The sequence below is a fragment of the Gallinula chloropus genome (assembly GCF_964237585.1).
Source record: "Gallinula chloropus genome assembly, chromosome: 15".
NCBI lineage: Eukaryota > Metazoa > Chordata > Aves > Gruiformes > Rallidae > Gallinula > Gallinula chloropus.
The window spans coordinates 14891700-14916747 of NC_140100.1; the positions used below are offsets into that span (position 1 = coordinate 14891700).

General features: G+C 55.0%; 2 protein-coding genes across 2 annotated transcripts; one reads left to right on the plus strand and one right to left on the minus strand.

Moving 5' to 3' along the window:
• Positions 1–49: 49 nt before the first annotated feature.
• CFAP70 (cilia and flagella associated protein 70) lies at positions 50–20537 on the minus strand (the record flags this gene model as incomplete). The annotated part of the gene is made up of 26 exons (XM_084271233.1): positions 50–130; positions 418–465; positions 682–783; positions 1748–1837; positions 2014–2175; positions 2854–3006; positions 3629–3717; positions 4179–4370; positions 4529–4644; positions 4734–4867; positions 5426–5551; positions 6122–6253; positions 6868–7059; positions 8038–8098; positions 10284–10375; positions 10868–10945; positions 11105–11269; positions 12799–12933; positions 13902–14001; positions 15073–15164; positions 15603–15785; positions 16183–16359; positions 17401–17480; positions 17719–17814; positions 18127–18313; positions 20424–20537. The coding sequence occupies 26 exons, from the start codon at positions 20535–20537 to the stop codon at positions 50–52; spliced, it is 3177 nt and encodes a 1058-aa protein (XP_084127359.1).
• Positions 20538–21866: 1329 nt separating this feature from the next.
• Positions 21867–24950, plus strand: MSS51 (MSS51 mitochondrial translational activator). The gene is made up of 6 exons (XM_084270908.1): positions 21867–22178; positions 22538–22693; positions 22913–23037; positions 23256–23819; positions 24309–24402; positions 24477–24950. Exons 1-6 carry the CDS (start codon positions 21886–21888, stop codon positions 24751–24753), a joined length of 1509 nt encoding a protein of 502 aa, XP_084127034.1. The 5' UTR covers positions 21867–21885; the 3' UTR covers positions 24754–24950.
• Positions 24951–25048: the final 98 nt, after the last annotated feature.

Genomic DNA, 25048 nt, shown 5'->3' on the forward strand with positions numbered 1-25048 from the left:
GGCCGGGGGAGTTTATGTGGAACGGGCTCGGGGCGGGGGGAGGCGGGGCTCAGAGGGACGGGTTGCCGAAGCCGAACCGCTCCTGGGCGGCGAGGATCTCCCGCAGCAACGCGTCGTTCCTCAGGGCCAGCTGCAGGAAAGGGGAGGGGGGATCCTCAGGCCAGTCCCGGGGGCACCCACACACCCATCGCCCCCCCGCCCCCCCCGGGACTCCCTCCCCCGGGAACCAGCCGGCCGGTTCCTCTCAGGCCGGTATCAGCTGGGACCGGGCGGCTAGCCGTACGCCCCTTCTTCCATGCCGCAGCCTCACGGGCTCCGGACAGGCCGGGGCGGGACATGCTTCGCGCTCCGGGGGTGCTGGGTCGGCTTCCTTCCCGCCGCCGGCAGCCCCCCGCAGCCGGCCCCGCAGCCACTAACCTTGAGGGCGTACTTGTAGCACTGCTCTGCCTCCAGCTGCCGTCCTCCCTGGGGAGAGGAGAGGAGATGAGGGGACACGCGTTCTCAGCCAAGTAACGAGCTCTAAGACAGCTCGTTGTGAAGGGGGATAAGCACATCAAAATGGCACCGCTTTTGCTACCCAAACACGCTCCCCAAACTGTTTTGACCACCAAGATCTCTATGACCTGCTCTTTGGGCTGGTGAATAGGCCCCAGTAAGAGCTCTGCGGGGCTGGGCACTCACGTGCAGGCAGATGAGGGCAAGGTATCCCCACACTTCAGCGTTGGAGTTGTTCAGGGCATTGGCTTCAGAGAGAGCGTCCTCTGCTTCCAGCAGCTCTCCCAGCTTCACAGAGAGAAGGAGAGGTGTGGACAAAACATAAGACAGGCAGAAAGGACCCCAGAACCAAGTGAGCATCTGCTCCAGCACTCAAAGAAATCAGTGCAACAAGAGTGTCTAGCAGGGCTTCCCTGGTGGGGACATGGGGAGAGGATGTAGGGCAGAGACAACCGGTTATCTGCCGTGCCAGGGTCCAGCCCCCCAGCCTGGAGGAGAAGCCTCTCCCCCTCGGGAGCATGCACTGTATTTATGGGTCAGCCCCCACCCGTAAGGAGAGCAGAACCGACTGTTCCCATCCTGTAGGAACCCAGTGGTCCAGCTCCACAGCAAAACACACCTCTAGTCCTGATCCCTTTTCCCGCTGCGCGGCAGCTCCCCAGAGTCAGGGGGTGCCTGGTGGGCTGCAGCCAGCACCACTACTTGCCTCCCTGGCTCTAGTCCACAGCCTCCCAGGTGGCCAAAGGGGAAACAGAGAAGTTCAAGTTCCTCCCTTGTCTGCATCCCTCTGCCAAATTCCCTTGGAGGAACCTCCAGAAGGTGCCGCGGTGCTGGGCACCCTTGGCAGCCCTTCACAGGCACCAGATTCCTTTGGGCAGTGAGGGCACTGAGTGTCCTCTGTGCTGACATTCCGCTGAATTCCTTCATGTTGACATGCAGGCCACGTGCAGGCAGGAGCTCTGAGCAAAGCCCAGCTTGCAGTGACATCCTGGGGAAGGAGGTGCTGGCAGTCCCAGAAATCCCCCTGCCCTGGGGAAGGGCTGCTGCTCCCTGAGCAGCTGCTGAGGGGGACCATCCTCTGACATCTCAGCCCAGGGTTCTGCTGCTGGGACTGTCACAGTGCATGATGGCCGTCGGAGCACTGGTTTCACAGGCTGCTAAGCTTTTCTGTACTAAAGGGGATCCCACAAAAGCAAGCCCCGTGCCACAGAGCTGATCAAAGCACAGATGGCTTGAAGGCAGTCACACTTACCCTGTAGCAGGCGATTCCAACCCCCAGCCAGGTGAGACAGGATGCAGAGTTCTTGCAGGCGAGAAGATAGGTCTGCTTTGCCTGGCCATACTGTCAGAAGAGAGATCATTGTGGTTTTCACTGCATCACAGGCACAGCTCTGCAGACAGCCCCATCTCCCCATCTCAGGAGTTTGCCAAATTCCCCCCGTCTGGTGGGGTTACAGCTATGGCTGGTGATGTTTTGCACCTGGGGTACCATTCTCTTCCTCCTCTCCTGCTGCTCACCTCTTTCTCTTCCAGGTAGATGGAGCCCAGGCGCAGGTAGACAAAGTGCATATCTGCAGCATCCTCTGCAAAGCTGATGGTTCGCTCATAGCACTGCCTTGCCTTGCCAAAGTCCCTCTTCAGGTAGCACAGGTGCCCCTTCTGCGCCCAGACATTTGGATTCTGTGCATGGAAAGGCAGGAATGAGATGAGGCTGGGAGACAGAGGAGAGAGACACCTGGGAGAAGGACAGGGATCCAGCAAGCAGCAGAAAGGAGGAGTTAAAACCAAGAATGTGGGCTGCTGGCATAACACCAGCACTGGGAGTCCCCTCCAGTCTGTCCCTGCACGGTGTCCAGCCTGCAGCAAGGAATTCGGAGATGTCGGCTACCTTCTGCCTTCCACTCAACCTGAGCCCCCTCTCTGCTGAATAGCCACCTTGTTTCTCATGAAACAGAAACTGACTCACCAACAAAGGGAGAGAGTATCAGGATAAACGTGTTCAAAGAGAAAAGGGAAGCAGATGCTGCTGAGCAAGGAATCCTCGCTCAGAAATGCTGCCTGTCTGTGCAGGAGATGACAGGAGGCGAGTAATAAGCAGGGTAATGCAGAGGGTAGTGCTGCAGCCACAACCTGATGTGGGTCATCAGCTATGACTGTCCTCCCCTGCAGAAATTACTGCAGGCTAACATCAGAATTGCTCAAGTGGAAATAGAGCTTGAGGTCTAGGTCCAGACACAGCAACAACACACACAGGGTCTGCTGCTGTACTGTGTCCTGCTTACTGTGTCCTACTGTGTCTACAGCCGGTGTCCTGCTCTGGGACACCGTGCTGCGCCCTAGGAACACAACAAGAATTACCACATAGTCAATCCCAACAGCCTCACAGAGACATTCTTCACATCTGGGGAGATCTTCCTTCAGCAGGTACGTCTGGGCCAGCGCCAGGTAGTACTCACAGGAGGGAGCTCCCTGAAAGCTCAGCAGCTCGTGGGCAAGCGCTCTGTGAACAAACTGCAGAGACACAGCACAGCACGGTTAGGAGAGCAGGCAAACCACCAGCACCCCTGGAAACACACAGCAGGAGGGCTGACCTGCACCTGTCTGACTTCCATGAACAGAGAACAGGAGATACTCCCTGCTCCCTCTCCTTTGAATATTTACTTCCCTTCCTTCTAGTTCTGTTTTGCTTTAGCCAACTCTTTCTGCCGTGAAAGATCCCACAGAGGCAACCGTGTGGGACAGGGACATGCCACATAAGCATTACTCTTGACATATACAAGTGTCTGAAGCAAGCAAGGAGTACCAGCAGCATCTTGGAAGCAGCATCTTGGAAGCATCACAATGATGGATGACCGTACAGAGAAGAGCACATCTGCACCATGCCTGACTTGGCTGTTCCCTCTGCAGTGCCCCAAGAACCTCGCCTGCCAGAGGTGACTGTCCCCCAGACAGCATTTGGCTCCACATGCCCTGCCTGGCAGTGGTAGTTTCGCTCCCTCAAGCTGGGGGAAACTCCAGCTTGTTCTTTAAGCCCAAGACAGGAGCTTGCTGGAGCTCACCACCAGCTCTTTGGTAATAACCATGGGGAGGAGAGCGACTCCCTGCCCACCCCTCCGCTCCATGTTGAGCTGACCTGGATGGCATTGACTTTCATCAGGAATTCCACTGCCTTCATGAAGACTGTGCAGGGAGGTTGGCTAGGTCCTGCAGCAGGGGATGGTGCTGTAAGAAAATGTGTCACTGTCAGTCCCAAAGTGGGCTTGTTATGTCTGAAGGAAGAGCAGAGGCCCTGGCTGGGACAGAGGAATCTGAGCAACATGGTGTAAAAGCCAGAAGGTGGAGGAGGAGGCTGAAGTAGAGAGAATCCTTCCCGAGGAGCGGGGACGCCATGGCACAGGGTGCCCAGAGAAGCTGGGGCTGCCCCTGGATCCCTGGCAGGGTTCAAGGCTTGGATGGTTCCCAAAGCACCTCCCCCCAGCACCCTGGGCTGGGGGGAGGTGTCCCTGCCCACGGCAAGGGGGGTGCTGGGGGGCTCTGAGGGCCCTTCCCACCCAAACCATTCTGTGACTCTGTGATCTTCCTTTACCCTTAGTATTTCTCCTCTTAGAAATACTTCCAAAAATTCTCTGTCCACCACCTCCCACACCACTCCGCCCCCACCTCCTGGTTGTTCTGGGAATTACCTGGCAAACACTCTTCTGGGCCTGGGCTGGGAGAATTCACACACCCAGCAGGAACATGCTTCTCCCCTCTTTCTCCCTCAGCAGCCTCGGCCATGCTCCTTTCCTTGGCCAGCTGTGCTTGCAGGAGCTTCTTAGCCTCACGAAAGGCCATTTCTGCCTGAATATTGTTATTCTGCAGCTCATAAAACAAACCTTTGGGAAACAGAAAGCAACACAAGCAGACATCTGACTCTTAGCAAAATCCTCCCCTTAGCCCTCAGATCAGAGCAAGGAGAAGAGCATCAGGGGCAGAAACAATGCTTGGGATCTACAGGAATGCCTGGAGCATGCAGGCTGGCTTGATTTTGTACCTGAAAGTGTCCAGGCTACAACACTGGATGGCTCCAAGCAGCAGGCATTCTCAAAGAAAATCTCTGCATCTTCATAGTGCTGCAGCATGGTGGCCACGATCCCACAGAGCAGTAAGCTGGGGACAGCGTGGGGCAGGTTGGCCTTGCAGACCTCAGACAATGGGATAAGGGACACCCCCACCCTCCCGCCGGGAGCACACAGCACCTTTGGATGTGATGGGGGTCCAAAGAAAGAGCCCGCTGGAAGCACTCGTGGGCTTTGGTTGTTTCCTCGAGCAGGAGGCAGAACGCCCCATAGTCCAGCCAGTACTGGATGTTGCACTGGTCCTGAGCTAACCTCTAGACAAGAGACCACCATTGGAGTGAGGACTGCTGCAATCACCCTCAGCATGCACAGTGGACTGGGAGGACAACTCTGGAATGACCAGAGCTTTTCTTTGGCCACCCCAGCCCAGTTTAACAACAGTCAAAACCCCACATCTGTCACATGCAGGGGTTTCCCTTCACTGGGATACACTTGGCTTCCTCTAAGCCTCCTTCACCTAACACGTCCTTCAGCTTTTGTTGACCTCCTCCTAGCCTCCTGTCAGAGGGCCCTGTGTCCCCAGTGCTGACCCAGCATGCCTTTTGGTCCAGCTCATCCCATTCCCCCTGGCCTTGAGGCTGAAATCCTGAGCGACCAGCCAGGCTGTCTCACATCCTCCAGAGAGCAGCATCTCCCTAGAAAATCCCTCACACGTTCAGCCCGAGTATCCTGGTCAAATCCACCTCCTTCCTCCCTACACAACAGCCAGGGATGGCTGAGCTGTCAGCAACACGGGCCCCACAGCGCTGCGATGGCGTGCTGGCTGCCAGCCCAGACACACAGGAGACAGGAAAGAACAGGGCCTCCTTTACCTGCTGGTGGTAGTGCCTTGCCAGCCTGTAGTCCTTGTTGACTTCAGCTTCGTGAGCAAAGAGCTGGAGCTGCTCCTCAGTCATGTGGGACACAGGGGCAGGAGAAGCAGCTTCTTCAGAGAGCAGCTGGTAGGGAGCAAGACAGCGTTAGCCCCTGGCAGGGTAAGAACAGTTCGTGTGATCTCAGCACAGCAGCAGTTCCCAGTCCAGCACTGCATCCAGTACAGCATGGCTGGGGCTGGGCCGGTTGGAAGGACAAGCTGTCCCAGCTCTGCTTGTCGTGGGACATGTTCCTGTCATACCCAGGTACCCCCACCAGGCAGCGACAGGGCAATGTCCATGATCTGCAGCTGGGACAAGGAAAAGCATCCCTGAGATCAAGGCCATGTCCAGCTTCCTCCGTGGCGTCCCTGGGTGAGTGGCAGGTGGCACAGACCCATCACCCTCACCAGGAGCCAGCTACAGCAGCTTTGGCTGGAGGTGTCTTGCCCATCTCCCACCATCAGGATTTCGGAGCAGTGGGATAAAGATGCACCAGATCCTTCCTCTGAGCATGGCTCAGGGCACGCATGTGATAACCACAGCAAATGAAAGCACCTGCTTCTGACTTGACAGCAGAAGTCCCTCTGCCTTTGCTGCATGCAGCCCTGGATCCACAGCAAAATCATGTCCCAGGTCACCTCGGGTTCTCCCTACCTGGTTCAGGGCAACGTGCATCTGGTCCACAAGGTACACGTAGAGCTCGCTGAGAAATGCCTGGAACTGCTCCTGGGTCTCAAACGCTGTGGTCTTCAGGTATTTCTCCCTCACAATCTTCACCACTGCATACTGCAGAGATGTATGGACATGGAGATGTTGGACAAGGCAGGTCCCTCCCTGCGCTCCCCACCAGCTCCACAAGCACAGTAACATCAAGCCAGGACACACTGATTTTGCCTGATGCTCCAACTTGGTTCTGAGGAAAAAAAAATCCAACCTGGCACAGATAAAAGGACAAAAAGCAAGCAGGGCTGAATCCCTTTCCCACCTCCCAGCCCTGGCTCTCCCTGACACACCAGTGGAGGGACATGTAGGAAGGCTCATCCCAGTGAGGGATTCTCTGGGCAGAGTGTGGGAAGAGGGGAACCCCTCTTCCTGCCAGGCCAGACTGTGAGTGAGCAAGAGCACTCAGCTCTGCCTTCCTCAGGGTATAAGCATGGTGCAAAGGGATCAGCCCTGGAGTCTCCCCTCTTTGACAGGAATGGTTCTCCCATCAGCTTGGTGCCTGCTGTGTTAGAAGAAAAGCCTGTCCCTCCCCATGCCTGCTGCCACCACCCCGGGTGGCAGGAAGGGATTCCGAAGCACCACGTCACCCTAAATTACCACCACGGACAGCAGCTCCTCACTGAGAAAGTGCCAGGATGAAACAAGTCCAGAAGAGCAAAGCATAGTGGACTCTTTACCTTCAGTTGTTCCTTAAAAGCAAAATATTTCCCAGAGCTGTTGAGCTCGAAGTTGAGCTGATGCTTCTGTTCCTCCAGGGTTTGGTGGTCTGTCGCTCCCCAGCCAGGCAGCCCCTTCCCAAAGAGCTCGTGGTATTCACTTAGGATGGCAACAGCAATGCTTGTGACACAGCTGTGATAATCTTCCACAGCCTAGGAAACAAACCAATAGCTGAGCTTCACAAATCACTTAGGGCATCAGCATGGAAAGGATGTTTTATTTGCCAGAGCCCACGCTCCCACAAACTCCACCGGGTTCAAGGCTCAATTAGTCTGTCACACATCCTTCCTTGTCCATGCCCAAGGGCTGCAAAAATATCTATGTGTAAATACACAAGAGCTCTGCCATAATTAGATCTTGCTCCTGCTGTATTTTCCAATTGGAAGCCAGTGTTTCAGTCATCGTTGTCTCTTCTATGGAAGTATAATTGACTGTAAATAAAATACATCTCATTTGCTGGGAGCCTTTTAAACTCACAGGGCAGCCCTCTTCAGCAGGGTGTAATCTCCAGAATCTCAGCAGCAGAGGCTTCCATGTGCTGCAAGAACCCAAATGTATCACCCTGTGCACCCAGGCAGCCCAGCACCCATCAGCTCTGCAGCAGCACCAGGGGCAGTTACTGAAATACCCTTTCTTCCCCCGCTGTTGCTTTGCATTTACCATCAGCCAGGGGCCATGTGAGGCCATTCTCCTGCCACAGCTGCTCTCTACCCACAGAAGATGTGCCAGCACTCTCAGACCATTCTCTAAGGCTGCACACACAGAGAAGTGCTCAAAAATTCTGGGTAATCTGAGAGTGGTTTGGGATGATTCTGTTCATGTTTGCCTGGGTCTGGTGAAGCACATGGGCAAGAAGCTGTTGGCACTGCCTGGGGGAAACATAACATTCTGGTAGCCTCTTTCCCCAGCATCCTATTGCCTTCATATGGACATGAGTGATGCAGTCAGGAGTGATTTCTCAAGGCACACCACCACCAAGATAACACATCCACAAGTTTTCTTTCCTCTTCAAACCTCATGGACACACTGCTGTGGGGCTGTGATTGAGAATGAAGATTCTCCTGTGTGAGAGGGATGAGGGCAGGGTGAGGTGGCAGAGTGGTGGCAAGGCCACAGGCTCTCACACATACCTTCTTGGCTCCTGTAGTCCGCGGCGGCAGCAGAGGGCGAGGAGGAATCATCTGCTTGACCCTGTCAGTGAGAGGCCAGAAGAGATCAGACACGCTGACAGCAACACTGGCTTGTCTTGGGCTCCAGCCTGTTGTCATGGCCCTGAGACACCTCACAGGGGAAACTGAAGTCTCAGACCAAGAATGAACTGCAAAGACCAGACACCTGCATTTGATGCTTGCAGCTAATCACAATGCCTTGAGAAAACTAGCTGCTGCCTCACTCCCTGCTGGTGATTACACTCCACAGGGATTAGAGAAGATGTATGTAGTTATTTTCACTAGGTTTGACTGACCTGTCACACAAAAGCTATTGTAGAAGCTCAGCCCAGTGGGTAGGGTTAGCACTTGTTATTGCTGGCAATCAGAAACACTCTCCTGGAGAAGCAGATTACCTTATCAAGATGCTATTCCTTTAACTCAGCCCTGGGTCTGAGAGAACAGCTGTAGGAAATGTACCAACCTGAGGAAAGCTCTGAAGAATGTCAGTGCTGCAAACCCATCAATTCCCAACATCACACAGTGTGGCTGGGGCATCTCATCCCTGTGCTGACTCCTAGACACCACACCAACCCTGTTTGGACCACTACTAGGGTGACAACAACCTTTCAAATACTGATCAGAAACCCTAAGGATTCCCACAATATTTTGCTAAGATTTCAGTAAGATCCTTGGTGTTAAAACAGGCTGGAGTTTCACCCAGATTTCCTGCCCTCTAGCACCAAAACTCCTTTGGTCCTTAGAACATGATCCAGCCCACCAAGCAAAAGCATCACATCCCTGTGATGGCTACTACCCAATTAGCAAAGCAAACTGCTTCTTGCCCACCAAATATAAACCACTCCTGTAAGTGCTCTGCCAGCTTACAGAGCCCCTGACTAGCTGTCTTCTCCAAGCCCTGGCCCCTTGTCCCACACAAACCCCTCAGCTGTGTGATCTAGCACTGTGTCCCTGAGAGGTCACTTTCCTCTGCAGAGACCCATCCCTGGGAAGCCACAAAGCCTGAACAAGAGGGTACTGGAGCTCCCATGCTCACAATCCCACCCTTAGAACAGCACCCATCACTGATACGTTACCTTCATCAGCAGTAGATAGGAAAACTAAACTGCTTGGCTTTCAGATGAGAGAAAGAAAAACCAGCAACTTGGGGAAGGCAAGCGAGAGAAGAGGGCCGTGGAAGCCAAGAGAGAGCCATGCTTTGCTATTAAGATATGTATTTGAACAGCCTTCCAGAAAAAGAACCTCACTCTGGATCTGGTCTGCCAGGACACGTGTAGGTGTCACCACCACAGAGCCCTTCCCACAACTCATTTTACAGGCCTGGCACCTGCAGCTGCACGTGGCAGGTGAACGAGGGGCAGTTACACTAAATTCATGCACGTTGCAGCAGAGTAGAGGTGGTTTGAAGAGGGCCAGGAGAAGGCCTGTTCTAGGGGGTTCAGCCTCCCCAACCTGTTCTTCCTAGAAAGCAACACATACTTTCCTTTTGAACAATAGCTGCTGCTTCTATTTCTGTTAGAGAGAGACACGCCAGCAGCATGTGTCCCCCTTTATTGATTTGCTGTGTATTCTCTTGTTTTATTCAATAAATTGTACCTGCTAAGCCTTTCCTAGGCTGCAACCCAGCAAGCCTACTGCACTGGGCAGGGAGAAACTGCCTCAGGCCAGGCACTGGAAGACACGAAGCAGCAGAGATGAGAGAACAGCTCCACAGTGAAAGGACAGGAAAACAAATGCAAGGGCCAAGGAATAGGTAGAAGATTGTGAGAGAACTTTCTGAAAAGGAAAAAAACAACAACAACCTGACAGAGCACTAGGGTGAAGTTACAGCAGCTGCACGGGGCAGCCCTCGCTGGCGGCCAGTCCTAGCCAAGCAGTTGAGCATCACATGTGAGAGGCAAGCCCATGGGGATTAATGGGAAACAAAGCCCTGATGGGAATGCTGACACTGTTGTGCTGCTCTGGTGTCTCTGAGAGGAATGGTGGGGAGATGCCAGCTCAGATGAACACCAGTGTTTTCCCAACACACCAGATTGCCACCTCTTAAGCAATCTGGCCAAATCCGCCCCCTGATTCCAGTGGGCTTTGGCTCAGACCCTCCATTGGTCCTTATGGAGCACTACAACAGGATGGCTTGCCCTGCAGCCCTGTTTTTATCCTACAGAAGTGAGCTGCCAGCCCCAGAACTACAGCACGTCTTTACTCACCTTCTGCTGAGCTCCTCTCGTGATCGTTTTGGTACCAAGGCCTTGTCCAGCTTTATCTCCATCACCAGGAATGTTCCTGCTTCAATGTATTGCTGGAAGATAAACATTGAGCTCTCAGTGTCGTGCTGTCTAGAGGCATTACTGGCATGATGAAAGACTGAGCATATAGCTACAGATCTTCAGCAAATCTTCTTCAAACTGCAGAGATACAGCTTGTTTTATAACCCGCCCTCAGAATGATTTACAGCAGCAAAATTCAGCTCAAGAAACCAGTCTAGGAAAAAGGAGGAAGCCCAGATAATCCATCTGCTTGCAGAACCAATACACATTCGAGACACTTTGAGGAAGGAGCCAAAATACAAAGGAAGCCTTTTAAATGAATGCCTGATTATTTACAGAGACCTTCTAGCCCAGTGCTAGCCTGGCCTCCAGCTGGATGTTACTGGAAGAACTCCAGGACAGCATCTACGTAAAACATCACTTGTCCAACTCACTCTTGAAGAGTTTAATTGCGTGGAAGGTGTGAGACACTGGTGGAGTGACGTGCTAGCAGTCTCTCCTTCCCTTTGGAGATACATAATTACCTGTCCATCAAGGCAATATGTGGCATTTTCAGCTTCTACACTGGCATCTGACAACTGGGTTTTGGAAGCACTGGACATCTGCTGAAGAAAAAGAAAATACATCACTTGTTTCAGATTCAAGTTCAGGAGAGCGAGTTGTGCAGTTGTTTAGGTGGTGTGAGGCAAGACAGCATCAATCTCTGGTTTCTGGGTGCCCCAGCTACTTTCTGATGTGGATATGGTCTCTCTAGACCTTACCCTTCTGTTGGAATCCTTGTCTTTGGTGATTTTGTCTTCCTTCTGAGTCTTGCTGGGAACAGCTCTGGAAAGGGGAGGAGTACTGGTTTGTGGGGTCCTTAACTCTTCATTAGTCAGACTAAGCTGCCCCCTGAGATCCCGGAAAACACTCTGCTGAGTTTTGGTCTGGAAAAAAAAACAGGGAACAGAGGGAATCAAGAGAATCAAGGGACAAACTAAGATTCCACACACTTCATCTTTACCTTTCACATTGGGAAACATGCTGTCAGGGTCCGAAATGCACTAAGAAGCTGTGCAAGCTTGTCCTTCCCCTCCTGGGAGTTTAGCTGCCCGTGCTCAAGGCCAGCTCTGACCCTGTACAGCTGTGGGGCCTCAAGTTAGACTATGAAATGAGCTACCTGAGAAAGCCTTGGTGAGTCTCCCTGTTTTCTCTTCAGAGCTGCATTTTTCACTGAGGTTCTGGCTCTTGATTTCTGCCTGAGCTATGTGGTAGATGATGCTGCAACCCAGCCCTGTGCTGCCCTGATCCCAACCCGCTGGCCTGACGTCCTGGCCTGACCCAGGGCCTGCTTCATGACTGTGGACATGCCTGGTGATGTAGACCAATAGATGAATCTGGTTGCCCTCACCAGGCCTGCTCTGCAATTTTTTGCGTACCCCTGCCTGCCCTGCATTAATTCTCAGGTCCCAGCTCACCTGCCAGTGTGGAACAGCTTCCCTGACACACGCCAGAGAATCCCAAGGAACAGGGTTTTCAGGTTGTCTGTTCACACCCTGACAGGCTGCTCCCTCCCAGCCACCACTGAGTTGGGCTAGCAAGAACTGGGGGGGATCCTGGGGAGAGGTCAGAGCAGCTGTACCAAGACTGCCTAGACAAAGGAGCAGCCCAAAGCATCCCCAAAACCAGGGAATGACACCAACAGCCAGAGTGTGTGTCACTTCACTCGCCACAGATAAACGCTATGGGACACGTAGTGCCCTGCAGCCCGGAGACCGTGAAGCATGGTGTCCAAGCACAGCCCAGCACAGAGCCATGTGCCTTGTCCTGCTTTGCAAGGACGGCCAGAGGGAGCATGGAGGCAGGGAGAAGGGCTGTAATTCACCCAGCTCCTGCCGCCTGGGCAGCAGTGCTAACGTGGGCAGAAAAAGCAGGGTGTTCATCTGCTCTCCTGAAACAAGCACAGGTCTGTTCCAGGAATACTGTGGGAAAAACGGAGATGTAACTGTCATTCTTAGTAACAGAGTGGGGAGAAATGCAAAGACAAACAAACCTCCATGAGCTACAGCTGAAAGAGCTCCAGTGACAGCTTTTTTGGTTGTTGCCTGGGGTAACGCTATCCTTTTAGAGCCACTGTTTGCTCTTCCCAGCAATGCATTTGCCCATGTTCCAGACTGGGGAGAGAAAGCATCTTACAGCTCTCCCTGCTCAGCTGCTGCCAGAGAAGGGAGTGGAGTGAGATTCAGAGCTTCTCTCAGCCCCCAAACCTGCTCCCACACGCTCAGAAATCCCCTGCCTTTGAGAAGTCTGCACCTAAAAGCTTGTCTTCTTGTTCTCCTCCATCACCAGGGGGGTGGTGAAGCCTCAGAGCCAGTCTCTGAGTACCAGGCTGCCTGTGCTGCCTGCTCCCAGCACCACTCTGCACAAACACAGCTGTGGAGCTGGAGCAGAGCCTGGATTTCTGGTCAGCTCTCACCTTCTTGAACACCTCAGTGTCTTGGTAGGGAAAGACACGAAAAGCCCCTCGGATCTGCTTCACACCAGGGCACAGCAAAGGCACCAGGTTGACATACGCCACGCCATGGAAGAAAATCTGCTTGTCCTCATCTCCCTGGAAACGCAGAACAAGGGACTGAGATACTGAACAGCCTGTTACTCTCTTTAAGGAAACAAGGTCACCGATCCCATTAAGAAGAGGCCACAGCAACCCGAGGCACCTGATGAGCCAGTGGCTCTCTCACTGGCACGCAGCCGAGACAACCTGGATACACACACCCGACTCACTCCATACCTAGAATATCAATTTTATCCCAGTCCCTGCAGGGCATCTTTTCTTTCTAAGACCCACAGAGGGCTATTCCTCAGGACAGGCTTTCTGAGATACAGCTGCAAAATTACTGACCATGAGGTTCCAAATGCATGTGACCCTCCCAGAGCTGCACATCTGGGGTTTGACAGAAATTGGGGAGCTAAGGAGGTCTGAGAGTCTGGGCTAGTTGCAGACTGGTGAGAGTAAGGCAGAAGGATCTCCATCAGAGCTGCAGAATCCTGGCACTGGCAAGTGCAGAAAGAGATTTACACCAACTTACATGACTCAGCCCTGAAGCAGATTAGGAGCTCTCACACCACCAGCCACCAGGAACAGAACCATTAACTAAGGGGCTGTTTTGTTGTTCCACCACCCCAGTTTATGTCTGAAACTGTAATGTACTTACACCCTGAGAAAGAAGGCATGAATTTCTTCAAGGTACTCCAAAAACCCATTGGCCAAAAATAAGCTGAGTGAATTACCTCAAATCTCAAAAAGCACTTTCTTCCCAACCCCCTTCCACTAAGCTACCCCAGACCATCAGCAAGAACTCTGTCTTTATGCTGCAAGGAAAAAATATCATCCTTTGTCTATTCAACAGCTCTATAAAGCTGATAAATCCCTTTACAAAGCCTCCAGCTCTCTGACTCGCTTTGGCTGGTTCAAGTCTAGTTTTGGTATTACAAAGGCATCAAAAAGAAAACATTCAATAACACAATGCTGCTCCACAAGCCAGAACAACACATCCCTCCCTCCCTCCCCACTTCTACCTTGTCGGTTTTGCTGGTTTTCCTTTTGCTGGCTGAGGCTGCTGACATCCTGCAGACCTCGACGGGCCAACACCGGCACTCGGCAATGCGCTTCTGCAGGCTGAACACAAAGGAGGGCAATAAGGAGATGCAGAAACCATGCTGGAGAGCCACACCACCCTCCTTTCTGCTCCAGCAGCTCCCAAAACATCCCCCACCATGGGTTTGCCTCGACCCACTCCCATGAGATGCAGTGAGCACCCTCAGGCTACCACGAGGTACACTGAGGTACACATTTTCTTCTCCATCCATTGCTGTGTGCATTTATGGCACAACCAGCTATAAAATAATTGTGAGAGGAACACACTAGGTTTTCTCTCTCCCCTGGTTACTTCAGAAATGAAACAAATAAGAAAGAACATGATTGACTTTGGTATAAAACCCAAATTGCACAGAGCAAGCAGACCCTGAGCTCCCATTTGATGTGCCTGGTAACTCTGAAACCAGCAGGCAGGCTGATGAAATTGGAGGGGAAGAAAAAAATTTGAGTAATCAAACCAGATAGAAGGGAGTATTTCCACACAATGAGTAATTTGGCTGTGAAACTCACAGCCACGATGCAGCTGAGGCCAAGAACGTAACAGGATTGAAAGAGAAATGGGATACTCATCCTGATCTTGAGTGTATCTGGAACCATTAAAGGTAACGTTTATCCAATAAAAGAAAGCAAAATTAAGAGTGTCCACATGAGTGAAAGGGTTTAAATGGATTGGGAATTCAGCAAAACTTAATTAGCAGCTCAGAGAGCTGCATGGGCCACCCTAATCCATGTCTGCTCATCGTAACCCTGCTTCCCCTTCCCTCAAACTGTGGAGGGAACAGTCACCAGCTCCAGTTGCTGGCAACATGAACGAGCATTTACAGCCTGGAGACAGCAGCTACAGTCAATTCATCTCCTCCCATCCCAGCAGAACTGAGCTGCTGCCAGCAATTCCAGGCAGTTAGCTGCTCCCTTTGGCCAACAGACAGCCATAGCAGCCATGGGAGGCAAGATGCAGACATGGTTTGACCACAGAAGAGGTCTAGGAGCACCCACATGTGGGTGATCCCTGCCTTTGGACAGCTGAGTGCATTCTGGGGTGGTATTTCCCCACTGCTCTGTGCTGGAAGGGAGGTTCTCAGGTGCCCTTACATGACAGCTGCAGTGGGATCCAGGTAATGGCGCCTTTCCATGTCCCATACAATTCTTTTCATCCTTTCTGCTTGGATCCTAAACTCCCTGTCCTGCATAAAACAGCAGAGGGTTAGAGGCAGGACAGCAAGCTCTACAGCATGCATCACCCTCCCCAGAACCTCCCCTAGGAGACAAAGTCAGTCAGAGAGAGAGGTGTCCAACACCCTGGCCACCCTGGCAGAGGAAGGCAGCAGCCCTTCCTGCAGACACCCAAGCCCATTAGTATTAAGAGCGTGGCTCACAAGGAGTTAATACATTTCCCAGCCAAGCAGCAGGTGGCTTTTTGGGGACCAGACCTGCCACATGCACCCCAGGGAACATTCCTGTGGTGAGTCAGCACGTTAGCTTTTGCCAGGAGAACCATCCAGATCCAGACACTGCACAGAGGAGCGACTACCTGCCTCCGTAGAATGTCTCTGCAAGCCTCAGTTCCTTCAGTGAGACCTGCTGGTTCTCTTCCAGTCATGATGCTGCCAGTCCTTCCTCACCTCCTTTTTGTTGAGCTCTCCATCCTCATCCTCATAGGGGCCACCAACAATGAAGGAATGGGGTATGCTCAGAGCGCCAGGGGCGATGATGTTAGCAAGGGGCCATTTTTTGGGCCGGGGTAACGGCTCTTTTTCACCAGCAAGCTTCAGGGTGCCATTCGTGAAGACCAAGGGGACTTCCTTCTAGAGAGACATGAGAATGAAAGGCTTCATGTTTCCAGCATGAGCAGAAGCAAGTGCCAGCTGCTCTGAGCTGGGCCTAACCAAGCATGGCAGCAGTGCGGGGGCCTGGCTTGGAAAACACACCCCACCACAGGCATACAAAGAATGGAGAAAAAATAAATAGCCATGTGGAGAAAAACCTGCCAGTTTCAACCCAAATCAGGCCAAGCAGACCTTTGTGTGTGTTGCAGGAACACATCACACCGCAGAGAGACCCTGAGCGCTCTCACAAACACTGCTATTCCAAAAGCAGGGGAGCTGTACACCCCACGGGCCTGGGCACTCATTCCATGGGGGGTAGTGTGGGAGAACACTCCACAGCCAAAACTTCTCTTGCCATGCCTGGACCAATCCTCACCTCCCCAGCTGCTGGGACTTGCAAGCAAGCCATGTAGTTTTGCAGAGGGCTGGTGGAGGCAAACGCTTCGGGGACAGAGTAAGCTGCCTCCAGCGTGACGCTCAGGATGTTACCGTCCGAAAGCTGTGCTGCAGAAAGCAGGGGCTCCTCGGTGCACACTGTCACTTCCAGGGCAGCCTGTGGGACAAGGAACAAGTAGAGTAACTAGACAGCTCTAACTCTCCTGCTCTTCAGGGAGAAGCAAGCAGAAACCCAAGGCCAGGACATGTAATGTTATCTTATTCCCAACCACAGATGTAAAAGAAAACTGACCAGCACAGGAAAGGAATTTCCTGATCAATTTGTTGGAATAGTGCTATATTTTGGTTTAAATCAGAGCCTGCTGGTGCCATGGCATATGGCCCAAAGGTGTCCTAAAACAAGCTATGGAGAAAGAGTCAGAGTTTCCTAAAATGAGCCACGGAGAAGGAACATCAGGGGTGGAAAAGAATGATCTTCCCCAGTGACTCAGAGCATGCCAGAGCCACACTTCGACTCTGCCCTGCCTCCACGTGCTGTGTACAGTCTTTAATTACCTGGATGGATGGATGGAGTGCAATGAAAGACCAGCCGGTCAGCATCAGCGCTTTTATTATCTCTCCTCCCTAATAGGTGCCCCCCTGCCTTGCTTACTAGGTAACACCTCTTAAATACAGAAAAGCTAATGCAATACCTGCCCCCCCTCATCCCCAATTCACTAACTGTAGGCAGGCTTGGGAGTCAAACTAGACACGTTTTCCTAGGCTCACACTTCATTCCCTGCTTTATTCACCAGGTACTTCTCAACCAGCTGAAGGAATAAGGACCATGCAGGAGAGGCAGTCAGAGCATGTACAATAATGGGCTCAGACATTTTACCCACAGAAAGGAGCCTCATAGTGCCAGGTGGGTAATCCTGCCTTTGTCTTTCTCTGGTTTTTCAGCACTACACTTTTCCATCTGGAAGATTTGTTCCAGAGCAATTTGATAGCTGCACACATTAGCATTTCCTAGCATGACCTCACCTATCATAGGCAACTAGGGACAGACGTCAATGGGAGTAGAAAAAGCCTCCAAGCTTGTAGCATATAGGGCCGTAACGTATCTGTGATGAGCTAGGCAGCTGAGTCACACTCACCTTCCCATTAAAAAGCAGCAGAGAGACAAGAGAGCCAAGGAACAGTTCCAAATTCCACATACCTTGGCCTCCGGGTGAAGGCTCTCTAATGGAGAGGGAGGCACTGCATACAAAGGAGCCGAGACCTTAAATGAACACTGTCCTGGGAAGAAACAGGGAAGAGGAGAGCATCAAGTGAGACCTGTAAAGAAACCTTGACCTGACTCCTAACACTGAGCTGCTGATGTCACCCTCTCTGTGCCCCAGACTGAGTTTTCTATGGCCACACATTTTGTGTCAGCCAAAAGGTGGTGAGTTACAGTCAAGGGTCCATAAGTGAAGATCAAAAGGGCCCAGGGAGTACAAAGTGCTTAGGGAGGCTTTGCAGGTCAATGTTGTACCTTGCAGCAGAGGGAGAAGGTCCACCACAGCTTGGCCAAGAGGCGTGGTCTTCTCCTTCTGTCTCTTCTCCTTTTGCAACACTTCCATCACTGTCACTAGAGAGACAAATAGACAGGAGCTGGCTGAGTTTCTCAGGCAGCTTCAGGCTGCAAGGGGTCTGTGTCAGCTCTGGCACATGCCCCTACTTCATCTCCCAAAGCTGACAAGATCAGTGAAGCCAAGGAGTGCAGGCCAACGTGAAAGGGGATTCTTCCAGCTGGCAGAGATGGGGCCAGAAGTGCTGAGATACCCCCACTGCTGCTGCTGGGGTGCTATTCTCAAAACAGTGACTCCTGCAGCAGGCAGGCAGAGTGGAGCAGCTGACAGCACCCAACTCCAAGGAGGGAGATTGAGCGTCAGGTTCTTACCGAGCACAGGTTTTTGTGCGACATCGTCCCAGGAGTTGGGTCCATCGGGGCTGCACTCAAAGCTGGTCGTGAAGTTATAGTTTGCTGTCCCGTTTGGCAAGACATCAGTCCTGGAGGAGTCTCCCAGGATGGCTCCATTGTACTCCACACACACCAACGTAACTGACACGTCGCTTTTGATCGCTTTCTGCCAAGCAAACAGCACATGACACGGTTGGCTCTGCAGCAACAGGCCAGGATGGAAGTTGTCCCAGTTCAGGACTGGGTTCACTGGTGGGAGGTCTTTGGCTGTTCCACTACAGAAATGGGGAATCATAGAATCCCAGACTGGTCTGGGTTGGAAGGGACCCCAAGGATCACAGAGCTCCAACCCCCCTGCCACAGGCAGGGCCACCAACCTCCAGGCCTGGAGCTACACAAGGTTGCCCAGGGCCCCATCCAACCTGGCCTTGAACACCCCCAGGGACGGGGCACCCACCCCCTCTCTGGGCAGCCTGCTTCACTCCATCCCCCTTGTCCTGCCATTATCTACCCTTTGAACAAGCTGATTCCCTCCTGTTTCTCTGCTCCCTTCAGGGACTGGAAGGCTGCAATGAGGTCCCCCCACAGCTTTCTCTTCTCCAGGCTGAACCAGCCCAGCTCCCTCAGCCTCTCTTCATAGAGGAGCTGCTCCAGCCCTCTAATCATCTTTGTGGCCTTGGCCGTGCTGAGGCCTCACCCTTCCTTGTCTTTAAGAGGGAAATTTCCTGCTCCACCCCTGCTGTGATGGCCCAAGGATTATCCAGAGCTGTGGCAGGGGAGATGGAGATGTCCAGGCTTCACCCCAGGTAAAGCAGCAAAAGACCTGTCTAGTGTAAATCCCCAAATACCCCACTGATACTTTTGTGCCTCCAGGAAGCCTGAGGTGTTTGTTGTCACCTAAGAAAGCAGCTCCCGAGCTACATGGCTGAGCTCACAGGACACTTGTGTACCTTGCATGGCTGCAGAATGCCACGTCAGTGCTGAGCCAGGCAGCTATGGAAGGAGCAGGAGAATCATGGTTTGCTCCTCCACCCAGGGAAGAGTGGCCACTGCCCTGAACACAAGGGCAATTGGCTGTAGCCAAACTCGGCTTTTCTTCAGTCCCGAGCCGCAGGGATTCCTGACCTCCATGGGACACTCCCTCTGCTCTCTCTCCCTGTGTCACTGGGGTAATTAGTTCCACATTGGCTCTTGCACAGAAAGAAACTTCATTCACTTGGGTTTAATTTTCAGCCCTTCTGCCTGGCTGCTCCAGCATACATTTTACGAACAACTAAACAGAAGAATCCAATTAACCTTTCTCTGTACCATTAATTATCCTAGACTCCTCTCTCATCCTTCTTTCCATCACCTCTAATTAAGCAGATTCCACACTTCTTACAGCTGGGATTTTTTTTTTTCACATTATTGTTCTTGCACTGGCACCCCTGTAACCCTCCCTCCTTTCACCTTTGCTAAGATGGAGCAATCAGAACTACAAAGCAGCACACCAGATGCAATCAGGCTGCTGCTCTGCTATTATTTGCAGCATTGTTTTCCCTCCTCTTACCTTCCATTTCTCACCTAAGATGTTGAAACTATCAGGGTGAGAGGTACTCAAATACCACAGGGCCAAACTGAAAACAAACCAGCAAACAAACAGCCTGGTGCTTTCAGTTGGGGTTTTTTTCAGGCTGTTGCTAGAGCAGAAGGAGGGATTTGCATTTTTCTGCTTGCAGCAGTAGCTGAGCTTCTCCTCTGCCTTCCCTCCTAAATGCCAGTTCCTTGAGAAGACTTTAAGGACAGCTCGGTGCATCACGCAGCACGTGGGAATACAGTAGTTGTGATGGTTTGGTAGGGACCAGCTCCCAGTCTTGCCCTGTAACTGCACTGGAACCGCTGCCTTTTGGTTTCAACGGGATTTAAACTGATGTAGCCGGCAGGAAAATCTGACTTTATATCCGAGGTGACATCTTTTCAGAGGCATTTGTCTCACCAATACACATTTTCACTGTGCTTTGCTTGAAGCTGCCACCTACACAGAGTTAGGCAGGGAGAGATTTCAACCCAGCGCCTCCGCACCGCTGCCCACGAGGTGCTGCCCGGTGCGTGTGGGTCACGGGCCTTCCCTCTGCAAAACAGCCCTCAGCGGGCAGGAGGGAGCCACAGTTGGCACCTCCGATACCCTCACCTCCAGCCTTACCGCCTCGCCCCTGCTCTCGGGCAGGACCATGGCACAGGGAATTGCTCTGGCCTCGTTTATTAAACCGCTGGAGGTGTTTTCAGAAGGACTTTACCAGATCCCACGCCTCCAGCACTGTGATCTGCACCGGCGTCCGTTGAGACTCGCTGGGAAGAGCTGCAGCGGCGGGCAAGGCAGGGGGCTCCTTTCCCTCTGCAGGGACCTCCATGGCTCTGCGGGACGGAACGGATGAGGAAGGCAAAGCGAAGCTGCTCCGTTCCCATCCCAGAGATGTCTGCAGGGCCCAGCAGCCGCCGTTGCCAGCCCCGTTCAGGGTGGGCTTCGTCAGTGAGGCGCCTCTCACGAGGAGCAGGGGCACAAGGGGAAACGCAACACAGAAATTATCCAGCTCCATAACCTTATCCTAGCGGCAGCCCCCGCCCCCCCTGCACACCGGGGAAAGATCGGTGCGGCCGGCTGCTGCGGGCAGGGCTCTTCCCTCCCTTCTGCCGCTTCTCCAGCTCAGACGCCAGCCCGAGGGGCAAGAGGCCCGCGGCTGCCAGCCCAGCCCGAGGCGGCTCTCATGCGGCCCCAGGGGACCCGGCTCCATCCCACCCCGCAGGCTTGTCCGCGGCCCGCAAAACCCCTCAGGAGACGCGGCTTGGTGGGGGACACCCCCGGCCCCACCGCACCCCGGTGCTTCACGCTCCCTCCCCCAGCAAGGGGTGTCGTCCCTCACTGACCACCCCCCCCCCCCAGGGGAGCGGCGGGACGCGAACCCGCCGCCTACTTGCCTCAGGGGGCGGCCTGCGTCGCGTAACCACGGCGACGCGCCCGGTCCCGCGAGGCCCCAAAGCCTCGCGAGATCCCCGGCTGCGCGCCGCGTGTTTGGGGGCGTGCCCGTGAAGCCGCCGGTGCCGCCATGATGAGTGCGGGCAGCCTTTCCCAGGCTCCTGCGGGGTCCCCCGTGGGCTGGGGGGGTCCTCGCGGACCCCACCGGCATCGTCTAGGGCGCTGCGAGGACACCGTGTCCTGCCCCGCAGCATGGGGTGCTCCTAGGCAGCCCAGCCGCTGCCCTGACCCCACTCCTGACAGAGGCTGGGCTGCCCACCCAGCTGCTCACCCACACCCCACCGAGGGTCCCAAAGGAGGGGGGTCCCTACAAGCCGGGCTGGGATAGGAGCCACCGAGGGAGGGGGGCTGGCAGGCCCCATGGGGACAGAGGGGATCTCAGGGGCTTGGGCAGCTAGCCCAGCCCTCCCCAGGGGTGCTGTGTGGGGGGCAGCTCAAGGGCAGAAGGGTTTTGGGGGACCCCACCACCACCACTGACAGCTTTCAGGGCGGGTGCCAGACCCCTGGAGCTGGTTGGCCCGTTCCCTGGGAGGGGATGACCAGAATAGCTCCGCTATCCGATTCCTGCCGGAGGGGCCGTGGCTGCTCTCCTCCACTGCTGACTTCTTGGGGCTGACATTTGAGCTCAGCCCTCCCTTGCTGGCAGCGGGACCCGCACCGCGGCCGCCTGGCATCGCCCCTCTGCTCCGTCCTGCCCACCGGCACAGCCAGGGACGAGCAGCGGGATGGCAGGCGGGAGGCGGCGCGGGGGCAGCGGGCGACGTGGGGGACCCCGACAGCAGCCAGACACCCACAAACTGGCACCCTCACCTGGATGTGCCTCTCCCCCAGCCACCACAGCCCAGGAAAATGCAGGCGCTGCCCCCAGAACTAGGCGCCCTAAGAAGGCCGCGGAGGAGCTGGTGGTGAGGGCACCTGACGTGGACTCACTTGGCTTCCAGGCCATGGACCGCAACGTGCCGGGACTGTCCCACCTCATCCTCCAGAAGCTCAACATGAAGAGCTACGAGGACTACAAGTGAGTGAGCACCCATGGGTGCTGCCACAGGTGCATGTTCCCCCACTCCCTGCCCTGGCCAGAGCACCCTTTGTGTGTCCCTGGACCTGGAGCACTTTCCCTGAGCTCATGCCACCTTCCCAGCCCAGCCTGCATGTGGGTGTTCTGACAGGGCTATTGGGTGTACCCCTCCACCAGCCCATTCCCTGGGTGCCTTGAGGGAGCCTGGCTGCCCGTCCCCACCCATGATGCAGGATGCTCTTGGCTGGAGTTAAAACTCCTGGCAGGTTCCATGGGGTACATCAGCCCCCCTGTGATGGCAGAACATCATGGGCTGGATCCTGCTCATGTCCCCTCCACCCCCACCCCCACACCTGCAGGTCTGCCATGGATGGGAAGAAGAGCGGCAGTGATTTTGGCATCAGGACTTACTTTGACATGTTCCAGAAGATGGAGGACACCTTCAAGTTCTGTGCTGAGTGCAAGAAACTCCCCGATGCCCTCCCTGACCCCAAAAGTCTCCGACGGTGCAAAAGGTATTGGGAGAGGAGGGGGAGGAGGGGAGGTGACCTGATGGCATGGGACTGTGCCAGGGCCAGGTGAAGCTTGGGGTGTCTGGCCCTGAACAGCCACCTCCAGACAAAGGGCACCCCAAAAATGGTGACGCAGCCCTGGAAGAGGTGGGTGGCAGGGAGCCAGGCTGAGCGGGTTGGCTCCCTCCTTCCTGTGGCTGGGCACGCTGCCTCTCTCCCCAGGTGCCAGAATGTGTACTACTGCGGCGTGGTGTGCCAGCGTGCCAACTGGCCCCTGCACAAGAAGTTCTGCAAGAAGCTGAAGCTGGTGGCCCTGGACCGGCTGGTGGAGTGGCTCATCTTCACAGGTGGGGCAGGGGACGCTGCTCCCACCCTCTGCGTGTGTCCCCCCCTCAAGCCTGCCTGACCACCCCAGGGCTACATGGGTCCCGCCATGGGATCCCTCCTCCCTGATCCAGTTTTCCCCTACAGCTGGGTCCAGCATCCTCCCCCAGCCCGGGTGGGACAGGCAGCCTGGGCTGTGGGGTCACCTCTGTGACCCCCAACACATCTCCTTACCTCACAGGAGACATCCCCTTCCCCACGGAGACCTGGACAAAGCCTGCCCGGGATGTGGAGGGCTGGGAAGACTGGTTCTCCATGCAGGGGCAGCTGGAGGAGAAGCTGGGTGCCATCCTGGCCGGGCGGTACATGACCATCCTCTGGGCCAACGCCGGGAAGCCCCGTCCAGAGGATGGGGAGCTGCGCGAGTCTGTCCGGCGGCTGGTCACTGACTTCCACTCACGCCCGCTCACCATTGGCTCAGGGTTGCGGCTTTTCGGCATCAACCCCCTTGCCAAGACCCTCACTGTGCACGTGGTGGGGGCGTCACACGTCGAGACCCTCAACACCCGGCTGACAGACTACGACGAGCTGACACGGATGTTCCCAGGACACCAGGGCATGGAGGTGGTGATGGTTGGGGTGGACGTGGTCGACGGGCCCATCATGAGGCCACCCCTGGCCGTGCCAGCACCCCGGGGAAGGGTCCATCTCAGCAGCTACAAGGGGCTGTACCACGACTTCTGGGAAAGCCATGTGGAGACCAAGCTGGCCGCCCGCCCCGACCTCGTGGTGGGCTTTCACCCGGGTGAGTGCTGCGCCACGGGAGGGGCCTGGCCACTCACCGCCCCACTGCCTGGAGTGGGGTGTCCCTGCCAGGGTGCAGGGTGGTCCCTGAGCCCTCTGGCAATGCCTGGGACTGAGCCTGCCAGTGGCTGGGGACATCCCCGAGCAACCGGGGCAGGCAGGGTGACTCACGGGGGCTTGGCTGTCCCATGTACACCCCCTACCCTGGCACTCAGTGTCACCCACTCACCCATCAGTGGGCAAGGAGCACCCGAGGTGTCCCTGCCTTCAGGGTGCAGTGTGATGGCTCAGCCCAGGACCCAGAGCCAAGGGGTCCCTACTCCCCACCCCGCCCCAGGATGGTCCCCACCTTGCTAAGGGCTGCCAATCCCCACTGCCAGCATCACCGCACACCTGGGGCGCTCTGGCATGGAATGGGTGCTGTTAAAGCCAGCTTTCCCCAGAGATAGGGTAGGAGGGCAGCAGGACCCTCACCGCCGTGTCCCCACAGGTTTCCACGCCTGCCCAGACCTGCTGGCAGGCTGGCTGCCCACCCTGCTGCTGCTGCGGGACTACCGCCTGCCCGTCCTCTTCACCGTCTACAGGTGAGCGCAGCCCCACTGCCCCCCTCGGTGTTCTGGCACGGCCAACCAGTAACGGTGCCCCATCCTCCCGGCAGCGAGCAGGAGCTGAAGTCCTCCCTGCAGATCCTGGTGGAGCTGGAGATGCACATCATGGGCTACGCTGCCAACCCCTTCGCCTCGCTCCGGCCCGAGCAGGTCTACTCCAGCCCCAACAAGGCACCCGTCTACTGCAGCTCCTACTACATCGCCCTGCTGGGGCTGGCGGCATCGGCCATGCCGGGTGCTGGCGATCTGGAGGATGGTGATGGCTGGGAAGGAGGGGAGCCCTGTGCTGCTGGTGCGTCTGGAGGCATCGCCACAAGACTTCCCTGATCGCCTGCAGCCAGCGCTGCCCTGCCTGCCCTGTGCACCCAGATCCCAGCCCCTTGCTGTCCCCTCCCAGGATCCTGTCTCCCCATCGTGGGATCAGTGACCTGGCTGCCCCTTGCCATGCACAACCAGCTGCAGGGGACGCAGCACCCTGGCATGGGCACGGGACCCTACCGCAGAGCCCAGTAAATCACCAGTGGCTGCTGGCCGCCGTGTCTCAAGCTTTTATTTCTGAAAGGCCTTTGTTTTCCCAGAGACAAGAGGGCTGAGCCCACCCCAGCACCCCGCAAGCAGCCCC

Excerpts from the sequence above, each read along its gene's own strand:
- MSS51 (XM_084270908.1), top strand. The coding sequence starts at position 21,886 with ATGGCAGGCGGGAGGCGGCGCGGGGGCAGCGGGCGACGTGGGGGACCC. Across the intron at positions 23,038-23,255 it reads GGAGTGGCTCATCTTCACAG|GAGACATCCCCTTCCCCACG; the intron begins GTGGGGCAGGGG and ends CTTACCTCACAG. Across the intron at positions 24,403-24,476 it reads GTCCTCTTCACCGTCTACAG|CGAGCAGGAGCTGAAGTCCT; the intron begins GTGAGCGCAGCC and ends TCCTCCCGGCAG.